The sequence below is a fragment of the Haematobia irritans genome, chromosome 1 (assembly GCF_050003625.1).
Source record: "Haematobia irritans isolate KBUSLIRL chromosome 1, ASM5000362v1, whole genome shotgun sequence".
In the NCBI taxonomy this organism is placed as follows: Eukaryota; Metazoa; Arthropoda; class Insecta; order Diptera; family Muscidae; genus Haematobia; species Haematobia irritans.
This window is the reverse complement of record NC_134397.1, coordinates 28603403-28628604: the sequence shown is the minus strand read 5'-3', so window position 1 is coordinate 28628604 and position 25202 is coordinate 28603403. Positions and strand designations below refer to the sequence as shown.

Genomic DNA, 25202 nt, shown 5'->3' with positions numbered 1-25202 from the left:
AAAAGAACATTTTCACTACTTTTTGGGCGACGCTTTTTTCGCTGGGATATTCATGCCATAGGTTCATTCCACTCATTCATATCTTCAGTATGTGTCATTTGACCGGTTTCTTGTTTTGGCTCTCAATATATCAAGTGGCCACAAAATAGCATTTGCGAAAAGTTTACTTCTTTGGTTTGGGGAAAAGTACAGCTGAATCGCACCGATTACTCTCCGAAGCTTATTCGAAATGTTCTCTGTCGTCTTCAAAGTGCGTCTCAAATATGGTTATTTTGATGTGGAAGACGAAAAACGTCCAGGACAGTGGAAGAATTTAGAAGATTCTGAATTGAAGGCATTACTCGGGGAAGACTCGGGTAGAACGCAAGAAGAATTTGCCAAATCATTTGTAGTTACACACCAAGCCCTTTCCAATCGAATATGAAAACTATTGGGTATGATTCAAAACGCAAGAGTAGAAACAGACAAGACGACGTCGTAAGGCTGCTCCAATGGCAATAACGGAAGTTACTGGTGGTGAAAGGTAGATCCACCACGACCATCCCCAGCGAACAAAAAGCGAATTTTTTTAGCTCTTTAAATCGCTGAAGCTCGTTTAGGATTTTGTTTCACTGCCAAACATCTTCAGTTATGTCTATAATTTAACCATAAATTGTCTTACAAACGATGTTACCAAAACGATGGGATGGACAATACTACTACAATTTTTTCGCGTATAAAGGCGCGGCGTTCCCGAGTGCAACTTTAATGTTTTATTTTTTTCGGCCGGAAAACTCTTTCGAGAGACAGGATTGTACGACAATTAAATGCTCTAAATAAGCATTAAATGGATTCGATAAACATATCCGAACATGTTTTTTTCTGTGAGTGTAACAGGAACTTCAGGGGAGCCACAAGTAAGTTGTATCTTTACTTTAGATAAAGAAAAGAAAAAATAAAAATAGCGCATAATATTGAAAATTTTATTTATTTATTATTTTGGGCGCAAGAACAATTTTGTTTTATATCAGAAGGGCAATTATTAAAAGTAAATATGACATTATGCGGCTTCAAAGGATGTGATAAACCTACCATTTTGTAAGCACCTTCATGTAGTAAATAAAGTATGAGCGTATGTGGCGTTATTGGATTTGGACAATCTCTTAGATAACGGCGTACATCTAATTCTTTTTTCCCAAAATAATCATAGGAAATAACTCCTCGCTCCTCACCGTATTGTGTGATAGTAATGCCATAATGAAGGTGAAAGAATATCTCTTCTAATGAAAATTTAACAACAGATGCATATGTACATTTGTGCAATGAGGTAGATTTGTCAATATCGAGAATAAAAGTATTGCCGTTTTCATCGTTTCGAAGAGATTTGCTCCACTTACGTAGAGGCAATGTGTCCATAGCGGTGTAAACTTCATCCAAAGATTTCAATATTGCATTTGATGAATAAGTGTCTCCATTCGAAAATTGCCATTGATGAATGTCTTCGTCTTTTGTGTAGGCAATTTTTGGTTCTTCGTCATGTTTAGCACTAGATGGAATACCTGTTGTAACTGAATTTTTTAACTCTGCGAGAGCAGTCTTCAAAGTATGAATTTCCTTTTCCAAAGCTTCCTGGTGGGAATTTGTTTTGTTGGTGTCCAATGCCCGTTGTGAGTTCTCCAATATCTGAAGTTGTGATATCAGTTTTATATTCTCCTGTTTCATTCGTTCAATATTAGCTCGCATCATATTCAAATTCATCTCATTTCATCATTTTCATCATCATCATTTTCTTCAGTAATCAATCTGTGCTTTTCCAGTACTTGAGCAAATGCTATCGCATCGGTAAAGTTGAGTTAGGATGCTGCCATTAAAGGCCGTCTAATTTGAGGATCACGTATACCATTTATAAATGTTTTGGCCCTCATTTGATCAACTATGGGGTTATTTTCTGTTGAAGATATTGGCATTAAAAGTTCCAATGATTTGGCAAACTCTTCTAGTGATTCATTAGGTTTTTGTGAATGATTTTCCAATTGCATCGGAACGATACTAGGGTCCCCATATTTTTGTTGTAGGGCTGTACAAATTTCCGTGTAGTTGGTCCTATTCGAATATGAAATACCTCGAAGTACCTCCAAGGCATTACCTTTTAAAGCTAAAACCATTTCGATACCTTTATCACTGTGGTTCCAAGCATTTTTCTCTGCCACCAAATCGAATTGAAATTTGAAACGATCATAGGATCCAGAACCATCAAATAATGGGGCTGATGTTCTTGCTGGTCCATAGAGCAAAGTTGCAAGTTTTTTCTCCAATCTATTCTCTAGAGAGATGGGAAGATTTTCCACTATATCTTGCATTTTCCTATTAATAATATCAACTTGCTTTCGTATTTCCTCTGAGAAGCTCTCCATAATTTTCTTCTCGACCTTGTTATCCATTTTGGGTCAATATTGTTTGCTTTCACTTTTTGAAGATAAAAATTCTTGTATGATCCGCTCTAATCAGAAGTCTTGACTTCAGTAACAGAAAAATTTAATTATTAATAAATGTAGAAATTATTGATAAATTATTAAAAAAAAGTAAGCTATGGGAAATTGGTACATTTTTTAATATGGTTCTTCTAAAAAGCAACCACCAATTTTACTTCCTGTAGCTTAAATTTTATCTTTGATTTTTACATACCACGCCAGAAATCCCCTTTTTCAAACGCTTCACCTAGGCAAAGAAAATGGATAGACATCTTATGTCAATTCACAATGAGTTTGTTTATTTGCCGCATAGACCAAGAAAATGTATAGACATCTTTTGTCAATTCACAATGATTTTTTTTATTTGCAGTGCGACGTCACTTAATTCATAGGCAGGGTTGACTTTTTAGTCCTATCGGACCAAAATTGGTTCAAAAAATTTTTAATTTTTAAATTTTTAATATGGTTCTCCTAATTTGGTTAATTTTGGTCCATTTTCGTTAAATAGGTAATATTTAAAAATTTTCTGTAAACATAAAAATTTGACAATATTTTCTGTAGAAGTAACATCCCAATAAACACAAACGTTTGAAAAATGCTAAATTTCAACAATTTTTCAAACATTTTTTCAAAGGATTAGGGTAATATTCAAGTTGAGAAATTGTTGAGAAAATCGCGTTCTCAACAAAAAACAGGCATTACCCTCAACAGTGAAATTCAACACATTAGCAATAATATCTCAAGTGTTATCCTCAAATTGAAATGCATCGCTACTCAATAATTTGTCAAACAATTTTCGATGCGAGTAAAATTCAAAATTAACATCGTTGCAAATACTTTTCAACCTAAATTTGTATGAATGATATCCCCACTTCAAATTGAAAGTCAATGCCAAAATTCTATGAATTTTGTACAATTTATTCATTTTCATCAAAATAAAATATATAATAATACACTACACTACATAATACACTACAATACCAATTGATAAATAATAATCTTATTACACATGTCAACAAATAAGAACACTCATTTTTCATTGGTCAGCTTCTTAATGTTTGCAAGAATGTAGCATTCACAGATTTTAGTTTTCTGCAAAGAGATTTAAATTTAGTGACTTCTCTAAAGTGTTGATTAATTTTTCATATTGACGTACCAATTATTATAAACTATTTGAAGCAGTTCCAGTTAATTGTCCACCATTTTTTCATCGGTCAGCTTTTTAATGTTTTCAAGAACGTAGAATCCATAATTTTAGTTTTCTGCAAAGAGATATACTTCTAGTGACTTCCTTAAAGTTTTATTTGATTTCTTATTTTCACTTACCTATTTTTATAAACTATTTGGTTATTTTCCATTTTTTTTAATTGCTTGCAATTGACCACGAACTTCGTTGCACAAATAAGTATTGGAAACCACATGCTTTTTTCGTTGCATTTTAGGGTAGTGTTTTGTCAAAGTTTTCTCATATTATCTTCAACACCTTTTCAAAGATTTCGTCAACATTTTGGCAAATTGGAAGTAATTCGCAAACAATTTGAAGATGAGCTATTTCAAGTCAAGTTGAATTTATGTTGAAAATTATATTTACCCTCAATCTGAAAAGTTGTTGCATTTGAAAAACGCTCATCCTGTGTTTATTGGGATGTTGACAAAAATTTTTATAGGAATAAAATTTTCTGTTGAAATAAAATTGTGACAGAAACTTCTATAGGAATAAAATTTCAACAAATTTTTCTATAGAAATAAAGTTTTGCCAAAATTTTTTACAGAAATAAACTTAAAAAAAATGTTGTATAGATTCAAAATTATTATTTTGTATAGGAAGAACTTTTTTTATAACGTTAAGGTCGGTGCTCTGTTCGGTTTTCGCGTTGAAACTCCATACAAAATTAAAAAATGCGAAAAACTAGCGAAATTTTTCCATTTGTGGTACTTTGTTTTTTTCTCGAGTTGAAAAACTGTCGTTTATAGCATGGCGCCATTTGCAATGTGAATTAAGGAATAATTTATTTATTCAAACTATTAGTGTGGGTTTATAACACAAACACGGATTATATTTTTGTTCCGAAACTATACAAAGGATCAAAGGAGTAGCAGATCAATAACCCAAGGAAAATAAAATGTTAATTTTGTAATAGCAACCACCAACTTAATTCAATATCGCTCCAAGTTACCTAAATAAACACCGTTTTCTATGTGCGACATAATGGTTTCTATAAAATTTTTTCGGGAGAATGAACATAGTACCCGCCTTTAGGTCAGTACTCTGTTCGGTTTTCGCGTTGAAACTTCATACAAATCCAAAAAATGCGAAAAACTAGCGAAATTTTTACCATTTGTGGTACTTTGTTTTTTTCGAGTTGAAAAACTGACGTTTATAGTATGGCGGCATTTGCAATGTGAATTAAGAAATAATTTATTTATTAAAACCATTTGTGTGGGTTTATAACGCAAAAACGGATCATATTTTTGTTCCGAAAATATACAAAGGGCCAAAGGAGTAGCAGTTCAATTGTCCAAGGAAAAATAAAATGTTAATTTTGTAATAGCAAGCAGCAACCACCAACTTAATTCAATATCGATCCTTATTAAATAGCGCTCCCTGTTACCTAAATAAACACCGCTTTCTGTGTGCGAAATAATGGTTTCCGGCCTTAAAGGCCGGTACTATGTTCATTCTTGCGACGCACATAGAAAGCGGCGTTTTTTTTAAACGTCAGTTTTTCAAGACGAAAAAACAAAGTATCACAAATGGAAAAAATTTCGCAAATTTTTCGCCTTAAGGCCGGTACTCTGTTCGGTTTTCGCGTTGAAACTCCATACAAAACCAAAAAATGCGAAAAATTTGCGAAATTTTTTCCATTTGTGATACTTTGTTTTTTTCGTGTTGAAAAACTGACGTTTATAGCACGGCGCCATTTGCAATGTGAATTAAGAAATAATTTATTTATTAAAAACTATTTGTGCGGCAGCATATCATAAAGTACAAAATGTACTTCATACATGTATTTTGCCATCACTACTTTTACAAAAGCCATTTTATTTTTTGTGAAACGCCAAGCGCAACCAGCTTGTTATATTTTATTTAAATAAAAACGAAAATAAAGTTCTGAAAACATAGATTTTACGCTTAAAATTGTGAAAGGTATATTGGTGAACAATTTTTGATTTTCCAAATGGAATAAAGTGATTGTTTTTCAAATATTTTACAGACACGCTGCCTCCATCGAATAAAAACACTGGCTGATAGACGCTGCAACATGTAACTCGCTACTTGTAACTCTACATCATCATTAATGCAAAAAATTATGTTAAATGTGATGTGATAGTGGTATAAATGTTATATTTTTAAGAATTTGTAAATGATTAATCAAATTAATAAATATCTAAACAAACGTGTTTTACTCGACCACAATGATTCTTTTACAACTATCTTAAAATGTGCTTTTTCTGATTGTTTGGAGGGTCTCTTATTGGCGTCGTTCTAAATTGATCTATAAAGGCACCTAATAATTGCACTCATGAGAAACCTTTTTGTAGTAACTTGGCGTGGTACAACTTCTCAATAGTGACGGCGCTTTTCCGACGAGTTTTTGATATCGTATATGATTGTTTTCGACGTACTGGGGATTCTCAGAAGCGCCCCCAAATTCAAAAAATGTTGGCAGGGAAGGATCAAAGGAATAGAAGATCAATTGCCCAAGGAAAAATAAAATGTTATTTTGTAAAAACAAGCAACACCACCAACTTAATCCAATATCGCTCCCTGTAAAATAGCGCTCCAAGCTACCTAAAAAAACGCCGCTTTCTATGTGCGAAATAATGGTTTCCATAAAAAATTTTCGCAAGAATGAACATAGTACCGGCCTTTAAACAAATAATATCTTGAGTTAGAAATATCCGATTTGGCTTGCGGAGCCTCTAAGAGAAGCAAATTTCATCCGATCCGGCTGAAATTTGGTACATGGTGTTAGTATATGGTCTCTAACAACCATGCAAAAATTGGTCCATATCGGTCCAAATTATATACAGCCCCCATATAAACCGATCCCCCGATTTGGCTTGCGGAGCATCTAAGAGAAGCAAATTTCATCCGGTCCGACTGAAATTAGGTACATGGTTTAGTATATGGTCTCTAATTACCATGCAAAAATTGGTCCATATCGGTCCATAATTATATATAGCCCCCATATAAACCGATCCCCCGATTTTGCTTGCGGAGCCTCTAAGAGAAGCAAATTTCACCCGAACCGGCTGAAATTTGGTACATGGTGTTAGTATATGGTCTCTAACAACCATGCAAAAATTGGTCCACATCGGTCCATAATTATATATAGCCCCCTTACAAACCGATCACCAGATTTGACCTCCGGAGCCTCTTGGAAGACCAAAATTCATCTGATTCAGTTGAAATTTGGTACGTGATGTTAATATATGGCCTCAAACACCCATGCAAAAATTGGTCGATATCGGTCCATAATTATGTATAGGCCCCATATAAACCGATCCCCAGATTTGACCTCCGCAGCATCTTGGAAGAGCAAAATTCTTCCCCTTCGGTTGAAATTTGGTACGTGATGTAAGTATATGGTATCCAACAACCATGCAGGAATTGGTTCATATCAGTCCATAATTATATATAGCCCCCATATAAACCGATCCCCAGATTTGACCTCCTTTTTGAGAAGCAAAATTCATCCGATCTGGTTGAAATTTGGTACGTGGTGGTAGTATATGATATTTAACAACCATGCCAAAAGTGGTCCATATCAGTCCATAATCATATATAGCCCCCATATAAACCGATCCCGTGATTTGGTTTTGGAGCTTCCTGGAGGAGCAAATTTCATCCGAGTGAGTTGAAATTTGTGGATGAAAGTCTTTCGTAGAAGTTTCTACGCAATCCATGGTGCAGGGTACATAAGATTCGGCCTGGCCGAACTTACGGCCGTATATACTTGTTCAAATGTAACACCTTTTCAGTTTGAGGGTAAATATCATTTTAAACATAAATTCAACTTGACTTGAAACAGATCATCTTCAATACATCTTCAAATTGTTTGCGAATTACATCCAATTGGCAAAATGTTGACGAAAACTTTGAAAATGTGTTGAAGATAATTGGAGAAAACTTTGACAAAACACTACCCAGAAATGCAACGAAAAACCACATGGTTTTCAATACTACTTTGTGCAACAAAGTTCGTGGAAAAAATAAAAAATGTGGATATTTTTTAATAATCAATTGAAATTACTTAAAATAATTGGTAAGTAAAACTAAAACACGAAATGAAAACTTTAAGGAAGTCACTAAACTCAAATCTCTTTGCACACAACTAAAATATTTGGTTGCTGCATTCTTGGACACAAAAAGAGGCTGACCGATAAAAATTGATCGAGAAGAGAAAGTTTCCATAAATCAAAAGTGCAACCAAATAAACTTGGTATTTATGCTTTTCCACATCAACAACTACTGGGTGATAATTCGCATCACATTGATAGTTTAATTTACATCGCATCATCGGTTTTATCCCTGCCAACATTTTTTGAATTTGGGGGCGCTTCTGAGAATCCCCAGTACGTTGAAAACAATCATATACGATATCAAAAACTCGTCGGAAAAGCGCCGTCACTATTGAGAAGTTGTACCACCCCAATAAACACAAACGTTTGAAAAATACTAAAATTCAATAATTTTTCAAACATTTTTTCAAAGGATTAGGGTAATATTCAAGTTGAGAAATTGTTGAGAAAATCGCGTTCTCAACAAAAAACAGACATTACCCTCAACAGTAAAATTCAACACAATAGCAATAATTTCTCAATTGTAATCCTCAAATTGAAATGCATCGCTACTCAATAATTTCTCAAACAGTTTTCAATGTGAGAAAAATAAAAAACTAGCATTGTTGCGAATACTTTCAAACCACAATTTGTATGAAAGTCAATCCTAGTTCTAACTGAAAGTCAATATTAAATTTCTAGGGATTTTGTAAATTTTATTATTTTTTCGTTAACAAATATAATAATCTTAAAAATAACATTAATAATATATGAAAATAATAATATTATACCAATCAAAATGTAATTATCTTATTAAACGTATTAATAAATAAAACTATGAATACAACTTTAAATATCTTAAACATTTTTACATGTATAATTCCATTTCCTCCATAATGTTGGTGTCATTAATATGCTGGCAATTTGAAATAATTACTATCGAGGAACTTGCTGGCTTGTGTGTTAGAATAGATTCCAGCAAGAGGAAATCACAAAATATCAAACTGATGACGGGATGTAAATTGATGTAATGCACATTTTCATCCAGAAGTTCTTGATATAGGAATTGTTGTACTTTGTTTTAATTGGTTGCACTTTGTAAGTTTTCTGAAAACTTTTCTTTGTTGTTTCCTTCATCGGTTTTTCATCGGCCAACATCTTCCAAGAATATACCATTCAATGATTTTAGTTTTCTGCAAAACAATCGAGTTTTGTGATTTCCATTATGTTTTCATTTCACTTTTTATTTTGACTTACCAATTTGTATTTCTTCCAACTGACCACGTAAATCGTGATTTCCTCAAGAACGTTGGTGTTACAAAATTGTTGTTATTAAAATACTGGCAATTTTCAGGAACTTGATGACCAGATAATTGGAATAAATTTCCAGCAATTTCAATTCACAAAATAACAAATTAAACCGATGATGCACATTTTCATCCAGAAGTTCTTGATATAGGAATTGTTGCACTTTGTTTTAGTTGGTTGCACTTTGTAAGTTTTCTGAAAACTTTTCTTTGTTGTTTCCTTCATCGGTTTTTCATCGGCCAACATCTTCCAAGAATATACCATTCAATGATTTTAGTTTTCTGCAAAACAATCGAGTTTTGTGATTTCCATTATGTTTTCATTTCACTTTTTATTTTGACTTACCAATTTGTATTTCTTCCAACTGACCAGGTACTTCGTGATTTCCTCAAGAACGTTGGTATTACAAAATTGTTGTTATTAAAATACTGGCAATTTTCAGGAACTTGATGGCCAGATAATTGGAATAAATTTCCAGCAATTTCAATTCACAAAATAAATTAAACCGATGATGCGATATAAATTAAACTATCGATGTGATGCGAATTATCATCCAGTAGTTGTTGATATGGAAAAGCATAAATACCAAGTTTTTTTGGTTGCACTTTGATTTATGGAAACTTTCTCTTCTCGATAAGCCACTACCATTTTTCATCGGCCAGCCTCTTAATGTGTCCAAGAATCAGCATCCAAATATTTTAGTTGTCTGCAAAGAGATTTGAGTTTAGTGACTTCCTTCAAGTTTTCATTTCGTGTTTTAGTTTTACTTACCAATTATTATAAGCAATTTCAATTGATTATTAAAAAATTTCCACATTTTTGTATTTCTTCCACGAACTTTGTTGTCCAAAGTAGTATTGAAAACCATGTGGTTTTTTCGTTGCATTTCAGGGTAGTGTTTTGTCAAAGTTTTCTCCAATTATCTTCAACACATTTTCAAAGTTTTCGTCAACATTTTGCCAAATTGGTTGTAATTCGCAAACAATTTGAAGATGAATTGAAGATGAGCTTTTTCAAGTCAAGTTGAATTTATGTTGAAAATGATATTTACCCTCAAACTGAAGAGGTGTTGCATTTGAAAAACGCTCATCCTGTGTTTATTGGGACGCCAAGTTACTACAAAAAGGTTTCGCATGAGTGCAATTATTAGGTGCCTTTATAGATCAATTTAGAACGACGCCAATAAGAGACCCTCCAAACAATCAGAAAAAGCACATTTTAAGATAGTGGTAAAAGAATCATTGTGGTCGAGTAAAACACGTTTGTTTAGATATTTAATAATATGATTAATTATTTACAAATTCTTAAAAATATAACATTTATACGACTATCACATCACATTTAACATAATTTTTTGCATTAATGATGAGGTAGAGTTACAAGTAGCGAGTTACATGTTGCAGCGTCTATCAGCCAGTGTTTTTATTCGATGGAGGCAGCGTGTCTGTAAAATATTTGAAAAACGATCACTTTATTCCATTTGGAAAGTCAAAAATTGTTCACCAATATACCTTTCACAATTTTAAGCGTAAAATCTATGTTTTCAGAAGTTTATTTTCGTTTTTATTTAAATAAAATATAACAAGCTGGTTGCGCTTGGCGTTTCACAAAAAATAAAATGGCTTTTGTAAAAGTAGTGATGGCAAAATAGATGTATGAAGTACATTTTGTACTTTATGATATGCTGCCCCCCATCACAGTAGGATGGTTGTAGTGACATTTACGAGTCTGTGGTAGCGATGAAGATGAAATGGAACTTTGAAATGCTGGCAGGGTATAGTAATTATTCCAAAAATTAAATGTAAAAATGTTTAAGATATTTAAAGTTTTATTGATAGTATTATTTATTAATACGTTTAATGAGATAATTACGTTTTGATTGGTAAAAAAATTAATAAAATTTACAAAACGCCTAGAAATTTAGTATTGACTTTCAGTTATAACTGGGATTGACTTTCATACAAATTGTAGTTAGAAAGTATTTGCAACAATGTTAATTTTTAATTTGTCTCACATTGAAAACTGTTTGAGAAATTATTGAGTAGCGATGCATTTCAATTTGAGGATTACAATTGAGTAAATATTGTTTTTGTGTTGAATTTTACTGTTGAGGGTATGTCTGTTTTTTGTTGAGAACGCGATTTTCTCAACAATTTCTCAACTTGAATATTACCCTAATCCTTTGAAAAAATGTTTGAAAAATTATTGAATTTTAGTATTTTTCAAACGTTTGTGCTTGGAATAAACAAAAGAAAATACAAACGCTTCATAATTTTCGATTTGTTTGTGTTTGATGACATACCACCCAATAAACACCGGATGAGCGTTTTTCAAATGCAACAACTTTTCAGTTTGAGGGTAAATAAAATGTTCAACATAGATTCAACTCGACTTGAAACAGCTCATCTTCAATACATCTTCAAATTGTTTGAGAATTACTTCCAATTTGGCAAAATGTTGACGAAATCTTTGAAAAGGTGTTGAAGATAATATGAGAAAACTTTGACAAAACACTACCCTAAAATGCAACGAAAAAATCATGTGGTTTTCAATACTTGTTTGTGCAACGAAGTTCGTGGTCAATTGGAAGAAATAAAAAACTTGGAAAATTTTAGACAAAAAACTGAATTTACTCCAAATAGTTTCTAATAATAGGTAAGTGAAAATAAAAAAAAATGAAATGAAACTTTAAGGAAGACACTAAAGGTAAAATTACATACCATGCGTTCAATGCGTTAAATGCGTCCGATGATTGAAGAGTTGACATTTCTCTTTGAAATCAAAAGCTCGAATAGTCTGCCGCAAACAGAAAAAATCAACCCTTCCATCATCGCACGGATTGACGCTTGGTGTGTAATTCAACCTTAAATATATATCTCTTTGCCGAAAACTAAAATTATCGATTCTACGTTCTTGAAAACATTAAAAAGCTGACCGATGAAGAAAGTTAATTTAATTGGACAATTAACTAGAACTGCTTCAAATAGTTTATAATAATTGGTAAGTCAATATGAAAAATTAAATCAACACTTTAGAGAAGTCACTAAATTTAAATCTCATTGCAGAAAACTAAAATATTTGGATGCTGCATTCTTGGAAACATTAAGAGGTTGGCCAATGACAAAATGATGGTGGCTTATCGAAAAGAAAAAGTTTCCATAAATCAAAGTGCAACGAATTAAACTTGGTATTTATGCTTTCCCATATCAAAAACTACTGGATGATAATTCGCATGACATCGATAGTTTAATTCACATCGCATCATCGGTTTAATTTGTTATTTTGAGAATTGAAATTTATGGAAATTTATTTTAACTCTCTGGTCATCAAGTTCCTTGCAAATTGCCCGAATTTAATGAGTTTTACAACAATTTTATGACACCAACGTTATTGAGGAAATCGAATTTTGTGGTTTTCGATACATTTTGTGCCACGAAGTACTTGGTCAGTTGGAAGAAATACAAAAAATTGAAATATTTTTGACATAAGACTGAAATTAATCCAAAACGCTAACTATAATTGGTAAGTCAACATAAAAAGTGAAATGAAAACATGATGGAAATCACAAAACTCGATTGTTTTGCAGAAAACTAAAATCATTGGGTGTTATATTCTTGGAAGATGTTGACCGGTGAAAAAATGATGAAGGAAACAACAAAGAAAAGATTCCAGAATACTTGCAAAGTGCAACAATTCCCATATCAAGAACTTCTGGATGAAAATGTGCATTACATCAATTTACATCCCGTCATCAGTTTGTTATTTTGTGAATTGCTCCTGCTGGAATCTATTATAACACGCAGGCCAGCAAGTTCCTCGATAGTAAATTTTTCAAACTGCCAGCATATTAATTAATTAATAGTTATGTGACACCAACATTATGGAGGAAATCGAATTACACATGTAAAAATGTTTAAGATATTTAAAGTTGTATGGATAATTTTATTTATTAATACGTTTAATAAGATAATTATGTTTTGATTGGTATTATATTATTATTTTTATATATTATTGTTATTTTTAATATTATTATATTTTTTACCGAAAATATTAGGTTAGGTTAGGTTAGGTTATGTGGCAGCCCGATGTATCAGGCTCACTTAGACTATTCAGTCCATTGTGATACCACAGTGGTGAACTTCTCTCTTATCACTGAGTGCTGCCCGATTCCATGTTAAGCTCAATGACAAGGGACCTCCTTTTTATAGCCGAGTCCGAACGGCGTTCCACATTCCAGTGAAACCACTTAGAGAAGCTTTGAAACCCTCAGAAATGTCACCAGCATTACTGAGGTGGGATAATCCACCGCTGAAAAACTTTTTGGTGTTCGGTCGTAGCAGGAATCGAACCCACGACCTTGTGTATGCAAGACGGGCATGCTAACCATTGCACCACGGTGGCTCCCTACCGAAAATATTAAAAAATTATACAAAATCCCTAGAAATTTAGCGTTGACTTTCAGTTAAAACTGGGATTGAATTTCATACAAATTGTGGTTAGAAAATATACGCAACAATGTTAATTTTTAATTTGTCTCACATTGAAAACTGTTTGAGAAATTATTAAGTAGCGATGCATTGCAATTTGGGGATTACAATTGAGAAATTATTGCTGATGTGTTGAATTTTACTGTTGAGGGAAATGTCTGTTTTTTGTTGAGAACGCGATTTTCTCAACAATTTCTCAACTTGAATATTACCCTAATCCTTTGAAAAAATGTTTGAAAAATTATTGCATTTTAGTATTTTTCAAACGTTTGTGTTTATTGGGCATATTCAGTGCCATATACAGCAACCAAAGCCGTCAAAATATCGTTTTGAGTAAACGGCGTTGACCTCTCTCACCGCATCCAGGCCTGACCAACACATTTTGAATTACGTCAATTTTTACAATGCCGGTCCCGATATATATCCTGAGGGCATATGATCGTCTAAGTGAGGTGGTTGTATGAGGGTAACTAAAATAACAAAAACAACTCAATTAATTTGTTAATTTGTGAAATATCAAAGCATCAATTTAACCATGACATTGGTGCTCAAAGTGAATTGCCGTGCCTGCAATAGAGAATGTGGTGACTATAAACACTTGCTAGATGAAACTTTAATTGATGATGAGTCCACAACGCTTGCCGCTCTACTTAATTACTGTACCACAATTCGATGTTTTGATGAAAATGATCAATTTCCTCTGCCGGAACATATCTGTAATAGCTGTGTAGAACATTTGCTACAAGCGTACCTGTTCAAAGAAATGGTTTTACAAAATGACCGCTCTTTGAGAGAACATTTAAAACATGAACTGGAGGAGACACATCGTACTGAGGAAGAAATAGTTCAAGAGATCCATGAGGATGAAGTGCTGGAATCCAAAATAGAAGATGGTTATGAAAACAACAAACAAAGAGCAGAGTCCGAATGTGTGTATACGGAACAAGAAATTGACGTTGGTGAGGAAGAAAATCTCAAAAGTTTCTTTGCTACCAGTGAAATCAACGAAGTACAGCAAGTGCAGAAAACAGAAACATCTACTAATGAATTTGAGGATGTGGTCGAGTATGAAATGGAAGAATGGTTGGAAATTGAAGATGGCACAATAACTACGGGTATTATCGAAGAAGAAGAAACCACAACTCGCGAAGACGACATCAAATCTGAGGGGGATCATGTGGAAGAAAATCAAATAGAAGAGCATCAAATGCAGGATGTTGCGGAGTCATATATTATGGCTGAGGAAACTTGTCAAAGTGAATCATTGGATAATCTTGAAGAGTTCCATAAGGAAAACGACCAAAGCCAAGATGAGGACGAAGATGAAGATGGTAGCCAGAATACAGAGGATGAAAACAAGATATCAAGAAAGAAGTTTGTAAAGGTAGGAGAGTGATATTCGTAAAATCTGCCACGACTTCTTAGCTATGTGGCTGTATACAAACTTAGAGGGTTGGATATGATTTAGTCGACTTGGAAAAATGACGCTAAATTCAACTAGTTCCCATTAAAATTCTAAACTATTTTCGTTTTATCTATATATTTTATTTTCTCTTTTTTTTTTGCAGCCGGGCGGTTTAACCGAAGAGGATCTCAAATGTCAATATTGTGGCAAACAATTTGACAAAATGTGTCGCCTACGGGAACATACCTACATTCACACTGGTCACAAGCCGCACGAATGCAAAATATGTGGGAAACGTTCACGAACGAAAACCCATTACAATGTTCATATGCTAACCCATGATAATACGAAACGATATCGCTGTAATATATGTGGGCAACATTATCGCACATCAACTAGTTTACGGGTTCACGAAAGAAAACATGCGGATATAAGACCTTATGCATGTACAATGTGTGACAAAACCTTCCATACTTCAGAACAGAAAAAGCTTCATGTGATGATACACACAGGTAATTAAAATATATCACAATAATCCTGGAAAGTCATCCATTTTATTTGTATACTCTAAAATCAAAGTTCGTTATTTTAACAACGACCTATTTCAAAGCGTTATACAAAGCGTTATATACAGGGCTGTGGAGTCGAGTCAGTTTTGCTCGACTACGACACCGACTGCAGCATTTTTCATCAACCTCGACTCCGCATTTAATAACACTCATTTCTAATTCCAAGGTGTACCTTCCACCAAAAATTAACCCATATCAATTATCTTAATTATTTATGTGTCTAAAAGAGATTTAAATTTCACATTTGACTCCAATTGCATACCGACAAACCTTAGCATTTTAGAGGTCTAAAAGAAATTTAGGCGAATTGGCTCATATTGTCAATAAATTAAATTATGACATAAATTTACATAGAGTTCTGATATAGAGTCAGAATATGAACAGACACCAACAATTTTCAGCATATACACATGTGGACAGAAAAATAGGCGTAAGATTTTTTTTTAACAAGCCCATGGTTTTTCTATTTTATGTTTTTTATTGAGTATTTCGGAATTATTTATAAAGTAGACATATTTCGTGTATTTAAAAATTAGTTTAGAATTCAGATAGGACTAAATAATTACTTAAAATAAATTATATTCAAAAAAATCATCGAATTTTATGTGGACAGTAAAATAGGTGTATATGAAAAAACATGAAAATAATATAAGAATTTGTACATTAAAGTTAGTGTTTGCACTAAGCATCAAACTAGGTCGCAAATATCCTGGATATTCACCGGGATTTTTAAGGACTGCTTCAATTCCCTTAGACATGCATGAAATTAACTTATGGCATATCTTGACCAGTATTATACCATATTTTTGTACCTGCAGGGAAGCTTGGACAAATCTCTCTTGAGTTCGCCCCAAAGGTTTTCAATGCGATTGAGGTCGGTGGCCTGACTTGACCACTCAACAACGTTCGATTTATGACCCCGAAACCATTCACTCACCAACTTTGATTAGTGTTTCGGGTCGTTTATTTAAGTAATTATTTAGTCCTATCTGAAAAATCCGGCGATTTCAGCAAAATGTTTCCTTGTGCAAATTCTTAAGTAAATCAAGGTAAAACTCTGGCTTATGGGGCCATATAAGCGAGGGAGATATATGGGAGCTATATCTAAATCTGAACTGATTGTTTCTTCAAACTCAATAGGGTTCAGTCATTGATCGATTGAAGAACTCAATGGAATAAAATTTTTGTAAATATATGTATGTTTAGTTATAACATAACAACATAACTTGAATTGTACTTTATTAGTTAGTAGTCCGTGGTAATTTATATAAATTGGCCGCTATGTGGCTTCAAATTACATGATGAAAATAAAAATAAATAAAAAATATAAAGTGTTTTTAAAATTTAGGTTTGGCCGGAATCGGAGTCGACCCCGACTCCAGCAAAATCTTCAGACTCCGGCTCCACAGCCCTGGTTATGAAATTGCAAAGCGTTATCGCGAGCAAAAATGATAAATAATTTTATTCTTTTTTATTTTTTTTAATTGTTTCAAAATTAATATTATTAACATTCTAAATCGGAAAAATTATTGAGCTTTGTCATTTTCACAAAAGATGACTATCCAGGATTAATTAAATCAAATTTCAAAAGATTTTTTATTTATTTACATTACACAAAAATTCCTTAATATAAAGACAATAAAAATTATTTTATATTTTAGTTATATATCGATAATATAGAATTTTATCTTTTTCGTTGCAGGTGAAAGGCCATACAAATGTGAAAAATGTGGAAAGTCCTATAGAGAAAGTCATTCCCTTAAACAGCATATGCTAACACATGGTGAAAAGAAGCCATTCGAATGTGAAATTTGTGGAAAAGGCTTGACTCAGATGTCAGGTTACAAACGCCATATTCTACTACACACTAACGAATACCCCTATAGCTGTGATATCTGTGGTCGTCCCTTTAGAATTTCAAGCAATTTAGTAGCTCACAAACGTCTACATTTAGATGTCTTGCCCTATCAGTGTACATTGTGTGGAAAAGGTTTTAATAATACCACTCGCCTTAAGAAACATATGGCTCAACATGATCAGGAACCGAATAAGGAAGTAGTATTTAAGCCTCACAAACCCCGCAAAGAAACTATTATTGTAGATACGAAAATGTGTAAATCACGAGTTGTGGAGATTATATAATACAATAATAGAGAGTTAAGATCAACAGCAATTTTAGTTTAGTTTAATATGTTTAAAACAGAATTTTTCTGTATAAATGCGATCTTATTCGAAATCTGGATTTTTTCTAATGCATACTATTCATTTAAAACGTTTATCTGTATCATAATTTTTTTCCTATTGTTACGTAAAAACTTAAATAGACCATCCATAACTTTCTTTAAATAAGGCATTTATTCTTAAAACAATTTTTTTCCATATTTTTACATTATTTAGTTATAAATCTTATGTAAAGCATGAAGAAATATTAAAAGTTATCTATTTTTGTATACTAGTCATTGATTGATGATGTATTTTGAATATGATCGCGTACACTTGATTTAAATTTAATAGTAATTTATCTATATATGTAAAGAATACTTCCGAAGATTATAAATTTATTTTTGTACATGAAAAGTTTTATTATTAATCAAAGGACCATAGTAAATGCAATTATCTTTATACCATTATAAGTAGTTCCAACTATGTGTCGATTATAGAGCTCTACTTCGGTCAAAAATCGATAATCGACCTTCGGCGTCAACAGATCGATTAACCGAAGCCGAAGCTTTTAATAATTTATTGAATCGTCCTTGTAAAGCAAACTAAAAAGGCCAAACTCTTTCATATATTTGAATATTGGAAGAGTTCTCCTTTTCAACCTGTAAGAGCAGCGACAATGAAATAATTAAGCGCTGCACCGACAAGCGTGGTCATCGAACAATTGTTCAGTGCTGCGGGACGTCGTTTTTCCGAATGGAGATCGTGTTTGAATTGAGAAAATGAATAAAAAATCTTTTTTGCCATTATAATATGAAATTAGTGAATTTTATATGGTCTCTAAAAAACCATGCAAAAATTGGTCCATATCGGTTCTCTTATAAAGAACAAAAAATTGAGATACTATGGGGAATAAATTCAATTTGTATATGAACTTCTTATCAAAGAGAACTAAGATGTTGCCAAAATTTAAATTTGTATTTTTTTAGGGTTAAGAAAATATGCCAAACGAGAATGTTGCGAAATCTCGAAGTTTACCGTTTTATCCACGGGAAAATCTTTTAAAAATATTATTCGGTATCTGATGTTATATTTTTACCCAAAACCACATAGTGGTCAGGGTATAATAACATTGATCTGTCAAAAAATGGGCCTACCAGAAATATTGATTTTAGACCATATAAAATATATACCGATTGACTCAGAGTTACCTGCTGATGAGATCTTGGTGTCCGTCCATTCGTCTGTCCATGTATTTGTTATTCGTAGGATTCCGATTTTGATGAAATTTTGTAAATGGCGTTTTTTGGCACAAGGACGAACGCTATTGAATTTGGAAAAAATCGGATCAAATGTAGATATAGCTTGATCGCCCGATTTCGATAAATACAGTCAGATTGCGCTCATTTACTGACCGATTAGCGTCAACGTATGTAACGTCGATTTTCCAAATTTGGCCATAAACCCCTTATTTATGATCCGATCTTGCTCAAATTTGACCAAATCTAATTTTCTATAGTACTAACTACATATGCAAAAAACCGGTTCAGATTTAAATATAGCTCCCATATATATGTAACGCCCGATTTTCCAAAATTTGCCATAAGTCTCCTATTTATCAACCGATCTTACGCAAAGTTGGTCAAATCTAATTTTCTATAGTACTAACTATATGTGTAAAAAAATCATGGAAATCGGTTCAGATTTAAATATAGCTCCCATATATATGTTTCGCTCGATTTTCGAAAATTTGTCATAATAGCCTTATTTATTAACCGATCTTATTGAAATTTTGCACACAGTAATATTCTGTGGTATCAATATCGTCTAAATCAATTCAGATTTAGATATAGCTCCCATATATATGCAGCGCCCGATTTTGAAAAATTTGTCCCTAATAACCTTATTTTTGGTCATAGTGACCTCATTTATTAATCGATCTTACTCAAATTCAGCACCAGGTAATCTCCTGTAATATCAACCAAACCTCCATAGCCATCAGCATATCGCACTCCATAGCCAGCACATCTGCTTCTTCATTTCCCATTATTCTACAGTGCCCAGGTACCCAGCACAGAGTTACATTATGCTGTTCAGAGAGAACTCTAACATATACTCTCCACGATAGCGGCTGCCTTAGACCTTATGTTTGCATTGCCCAAGTCCTTTATAAAGGGTGGTTAAAATTTCAAGGGCCGATGTTGATTTTGAATAAAACACAAGCTATTTAGGAAATTATTGTAATTTTATTTTATTATGATATATTGGTATTACTCACCCAGCAAAAAAAGAGCTTCCAAAAAAGTAGTTTGGATCCCCAATCTGTGATTCGGAAGTAGTGCAAACTTGGATCATCTCCAATGAATTTTACATGGGCTTGTCATAGGACGGAAGTACTCCCTTTTTGGATCCTTTGCATTGCTTTAGAAGTTGTGCCCTGGAAGTTAATTTGAATGAAGAAATTTAAAAAAGTGAAAAAAAAAATTCAACCAATTCACTTTTTTTCATCCATATGTTGTATTACACAATTATTTTCCTATTACCTAATTTTTACAATTTGAAAAACTTTTTCGCTCCGACCAGGGGTTGAACCTGGGTTTGCTGGCACCATAACAGAACGTCTTAGCATACTCAGCCACAAACGCCATTGAATATAAAGCGTCGAAAGGTCAATTCAAATGTTTGTGATATGATCGTAATACGACACCAAGGAATAACATTCTAATTGCTTCTCGAGATGTTCTTTATTAGTATGAACGAAAAAATAAGAAACGCAGATTCAAATCTCACCAGCGGCATTTTTTTAAAATATTTTTCTAAAAAATTATTTTTTTTTTATGTCATGCATCGTTTTTATTTTTTATTTTCGACATATATTTTCGTATAAATATTTTTTTTCCATTAAAAATCAACAAAAAAATAAAAATTCTCGTAATTTGCAAAACCTTCTCAAAAGAACTTCCATGGAAGCGAAAAAGTCAAACGGCACAGGTTCAAATCCCAGCGGGGATGAATTTTTTTTATTATTATTATTTTTTTTTACTTTTTTATTAATTTTCTATATTTTTTAGTTTTTTTATTAGTTTTCTATTTTTTGTAAAATTTAATTGTACAAAATTTGCACTTAAAATAGCCAGATTGCGTTCTTTCTAATACTTGTCCACAAGGACTGCATCGGAAGTAGAAAAAAATCATTGGGGGATCCAAGATGCGCTTTAGAAGAAATGTTTGTGCACTTGTCCAGAAGGACTGCATCGGAAGTGGAAAAAAATTATTGGGGGATCCCACGATGCGCTTTAGAAGAAATGTTTGTGGACTTGTCCAAAAGGACTGCGTCGGAAGTTGAAAAAACTCGATGGGGGATTCTGGGATGGGCTTTAAAAGAAATGTTTGTGGAACAACTTCCAATTTTTTTTGCTGGGTCCTTTAGCTCTTGAATTGTTGCTGTTTTGTCGACGTACACCTTTTCTTTCAAATAACCCCAAAGAAAAAAGTCCAACGGTGTCAAATCACACGATCTTGGCGGCCAATTGACATCGCCATTACGTGAGATAACACGGCCATTGAATTTGTTGCGCAAAAGAGCCATTGTTTCGCCATTTACTTACTTGTTTTTTTTTTTTGTTGAAAATTTGCCCTTTTTGCAACGATATTTTTTTTTGTTTGAATCACCTAACTTATCACAGATCCAATTATACAAGATTATTCGTTATCTCAATGCCTTTCATTTAAGTACAAACAACGATATAATCGGACATTTCTAAAGCGAGATATACTTTGTTTAGTGAAAAAAAGAGCGAAAAACTAAAAATAAGGGGATATCTCAAAGCGGTTTAATAAAAAAAATTAAAAACATTTTTTTAGAATTCAGCAGATCAAAACACATAAGAAAAGTCACATCTCATCAAATGTACATTTTCAGTGTAAACTACACCCAAAGAAATTTGTTAGTAGGGACAGCAGAAAAGTCTGCTAAAACAGCAGAAAGTCTGCTGAAACAGGGACAACAGTCACTGTTTGCTGAAATAGCAAATATTTCCTGCTATTTTTTAAGCACGACTATACTAAATCATGTTTTATTTTAGATGAAACAAATACAAATATCAACTTAGGAGATATCCTAACATAATTAAAACAATATTTTATGAAAATCTATAGTAATTGATTAGAAATCTGAATATTTATCGAATTGAGGCACAACAGCAAACAAAATGTTTGCTGATCGTATTTTTTTTTTTTTTTTTTTTTTTTTTTATTTATTTATTTAAATTTTGTAATTCGAAGCCTCAGGTGGCCAATTTAACATAAATTACAATAAGACTACAAAAACATTTAAAATTAAAATTAATTAAATTAAGATAAAAATAAAAGCTTAAACTAATTATAATATTAAATTAAACAGAATAATCTTCTAAATTAATAGGGACTTATCATGACAATCTATTCGTTTATTTTTTTTTTATTTTTTATTTTTATTTTTATTTTATTTATTTTTTTTTTTTTGTTTTTTTTTTTTTTTTTACTTTGAGTTATATATTATATTATTTTATAAAAAGAGTAATAAATTCGACTTAAAGTTATATAACCTATTTCTGCGAAACAAAACTACTGGACGGTATAAAACCGCAATGTTAATCTAAGTGGTTAATAAATATATATGTTTTAATTTATGAGTTATTTATTTATTTATTTTTTTGTTTTTTTTTGTTTTGTTTTGTTTTATTTATTTTTTTTTTGTTTTTTTTTTTTTATTTTAATTTTTTTATTGTTTGTTTTGGTTTAAGTTTTTTTATATATATTGTAACATAAAAAAAAATCATAATCAGTTTCTTGAGTAAAAGTTGAAGTAGTTATAAATAGCGAAAGTGAGCTACTATAAAAAATCACTATAATGTTGGAGAAGTTTCTTTTTATATGTGTCGTTTGAGAGTGAAAATACACGGAGGGGATTAGGGAGCATATTGAAATGTCTGGCTACCCTAACTGAAAAAGAGCCACACATAACGGATACAGCCCTGGGCAACACCAATTGATTAGCACGAACCGAGTGGCAAAAATTGAACGAATCATAAAGGAACAGTGGTAAACGATTCCTATAGATCTTATAAAACATAAGTAAGGTCCGAACCTTAATGAAATTCTCAAATGAGCAACCCAGGAATTGTTTCACAAATCGAGAGACATGGTCAAATCTATTGCATAAATATATATATCGAATTACTCTATTGAATGCCACCCGTAGTCGAGCAATATTGCCTGCCGTTGTGCCGGCATATACCTCAATACAGTATAGGAAATTGGGCATTATGAGGGCGTGTACCAAACGCTCCTTAATAAATTGCGGTAATACAAAATCTGTATTATATAGTTGACGCAATCCTAAAATCGTGCGGGACAGCACTGAATTGATGTGTACATCGAATGATAACCTGTCGTCGATGATCACTCCCAAACATTTCATGGTGTGAACAAACTCAATCTCGTTTCCATTGTATAGCAAGTGCAAGTTTGACCCATTGTTAGGGGAAAACATCATAGCCTTTGTCTTAGCAGAATTAACACTAAGACAATTCACGGACATCCAAGAACTCAATGAACTCATGGCAGAATCAATCTTATGCTGCAAAACATCTAGGTAACGACGAGAGCCAACAAAGAGCATCTGAACGTCATCTGCATAGGCGAAAGGTGTGCACCAAGCATCGATAGAGCTAAACAAATCGTTCAAAAATAGTATAAAAAGTAGAGGTCCTAAAACGGATCCTTGCGGCACTCCACTTTTTACCGGAAGGATATTTGATGACACACCTTTAATGCAGACGGATTGTCTTCTATCCGTAAGGTAAGAATGCAGAAGTTTACAGGCGCTCCTACTGAATCGATAAAGATTGGAAAGCTTAACAATAAGACCATAATATCCCACTCTATCAAAGGCCTTTTCCAGGTCCAACGATATTAAGAGGGGAATATTATGATTTGCTAGGCATTTCCGAATCTGATCAGTCAAACCCAATAGTAACATAGATGTGCTTCTGCCCTTACGGAAGCCGCATTGGCATTCATTAAGGAGGGACTTCCCCTCAATATAAACCATGATTTGTCGCTTCATGACATGCTCCACAATCTTGGACAGTACTGGGAGCAAAGCTATCGGCCTATACTCAGGAGTATGCCCGGCTTCACGTCTTTTCCTTATTGGGGTAATCTTTGCATTTTTCCATTCCAATGGAAATGTCGAAGTCATTAATATAGTATTCACCATAAAAAGGAAATAATTGGAAATATGAGGGAAAACAATTTTCAAAAATTCCCTCGGGAAGCCGTCACTACCAGAACTATTTTCAAATATCGATAGATCATTTCTAAGAAGTCCGCCGTTTCTAATGATTCCCCATAGTTTTTTCGGATCCTTACAATCATTAAAAAGAGCAAAATGCAGACCACTCTTTACTCGTCTCTTAATTCTCTTAGTACGGTTCCTTAACTTACAATACGTTCGCCAGTTCGAGGCATTCCTATCCTGAAGAAATGCATTATATGCCAGATCTGACAACGACTGATGGTATCTTATCTCAGGAGCGTCTATCCAGTTCTCAGATCGATACTTTTTCAAATTAACCCTTTTCTTGAAAATTGAATGGATGTCATTTAATCCAAGCATAAGAATTTCTAATTGACTATCCACGTTAGTAGTTGCATATATGCGACCAAAATCCGCTGATATGATTTTGTCATGAAGGGAAGCTGTACAGAAATTCTGATAGTCGTGAAATTCGTAACATTCATCAGATCTAATCATATTAATATTCATAGATATATATATAAGCGCATGTTTAGAAATATTTGGACAAAATGCCTGTCCGGAGCGATTTACCTTATGAGGATCCGATAATAAAAAGAAATCTATTAACGAGGTTGAATTATGAAACGCGTCAAAATGAGTAGGAAGGTTGTTATGCGATAAGTACATACCCATTCTGGTACACGATTGTCTCACCGAAGTAGATATAGAAGTATCGAATAAATTTCGGTTAAAATCCCCCATAATTAAAATATTACTGTATCTAACCAGAAGGTCCGAGATTTCACTCTCAAATCGACCAAAATTACCATTTGGTAGATACACCACACCTAAAAGCAACTTTCCAGATCTAGCATCAATCTCAATAAATAGGCTTTCGACAATCCCATAACTCGAACTAGAATAAACTATTTTGTATTTTAGCTTTCTAGACACAAGCAGAGCCACGCCACCTCCCCTTCTATCTGGGCGATCGCTTCTGCAGACGGAGAAACCTGCAAAATTTATTGCCTTTGTTGGAATTGACGGCTTAAGCCAGGTTTCGGAAATTCCCAATATATCTAGTAAACTATTTTCAACAATGTTCTTAATTTCATGTAATTTACATGACGATGGGTTAATGGTCATACTTTGCGAGTTGAAGTGCATGACATTAAAACTAGAACTAAAATTATTCAATTCAGCTCGAAGAAACTGATTATCATGTATAACGCGACCAATATTTTCAAAGATCAT

The 25202-nt window shown here is 33.0% G+C and overlaps 3 protein-coding genes and 2 long non-coding RNA genes across 8 annotated transcripts; 2 read left to right on the top strand and 3 right to left on the bottom strand.

Moving 5' to 3' along the window:
• Window positions 1-1832: 1832 nt before the first annotated feature.
• On the bottom strand, window positions 1833-2818 carry LOC142220524 (uncharacterized). 3 transcript variants are annotated; one of them, XM_075289708.1, is made up of 3 exons: window positions 2665-2818; window positions 2292-2496; window positions 1833-2258 (listed from the first exon to the last, which is right to left on the bottom strand). In XM_075289708.1, the coding sequence occupies exons 2-3, from the start codon at window positions 2418-2420 to the stop codon at window positions 1833-1835; spliced, it is 555 nt and encodes a 184-aa protein (XP_075145823.1). In that variant the 5' UTR covers window positions 2421-2496; window positions 2665-2818. The 3 variants fall into 3 exon arrangements, with proteins under 3 accessions (XP_075145823.1, XP_075145821.1, XP_075145822.1); XM_075289706.1 differs by having other exon boundaries at window positions 1833-2496; window positions 2665-2817; XM_075289707.1 differs by having other exon boundaries at window positions 1833-2491; window positions 2665-2709.
• A 5608-nt stretch (window positions 2819-8426) lies between these two features.
• On the bottom strand, window positions 8427-10807 carry LOC142220522 (uncharacterized). Of its 2 annotated transcripts, XR_012717883.1 has the most exons (6): window positions 10556-10807; window positions 10096-10488; window positions 9816-9967; window positions 9390-9750; window positions 8994-9325; window positions 8427-8929 (listed from the first exon to the last, which is right to left on the bottom strand). It is a non-coding gene; the product is annotated as an uncharacterized LOC142220522 (long non-coding RNA). The 2 variants fall into 2 exon arrangements; XR_012717882.1 differs by having other exon boundaries at window positions 9816-10488.
• A 632-nt stretch (window positions 10808-11439) lies between these two features.
• LOC142220521 (uncharacterized) lies at window positions 11440-13031 on the top strand. Its single transcript, XR_012717881.1, has 4 exons — window positions 11440-11699; window positions 11975-12044; window positions 12110-12566; window positions 12631-13031. It is a non-coding gene; the product is annotated as an uncharacterized LOC142220521 (long non-coding RNA).
• Window positions 13032-13926: 895 nt separating this feature from the next.
• Window positions 13927-18484, top strand: LOC142220520 (uncharacterized). Its single transcript, XM_075289703.1, has 3 exons — window positions 13927-14915; window positions 15100-15448; window positions 17208-18484. The coding sequence occupies exons 1-3, from the start codon at window positions 14067-14069 to the stop codon at window positions 17645-17647; spliced, it is 1638 nt and encodes a 545-aa protein (XP_075145818.1). The 5' UTR covers window positions 13927-14066; the 3' UTR covers window positions 17648-18484.
• On the bottom strand, window positions 17945-25202 carry LOC142222565 (uncharacterized). The gene is made up of 6 exons (XM_075292778.1): window positions 24638-25202; window positions 24540-24568; window positions 22887-24290; window positions 19653-19754; window positions 18328-18460; window positions 17945-18027 (listed from the first exon to the last, which is right to left on the bottom strand). The coding sequence occupies exons 1-6, from the start codon at window positions 25200-25202 to the stop codon at window positions 17945-17947; spliced, it is 2316 nt and encodes a 771-aa protein (XP_075148893.1).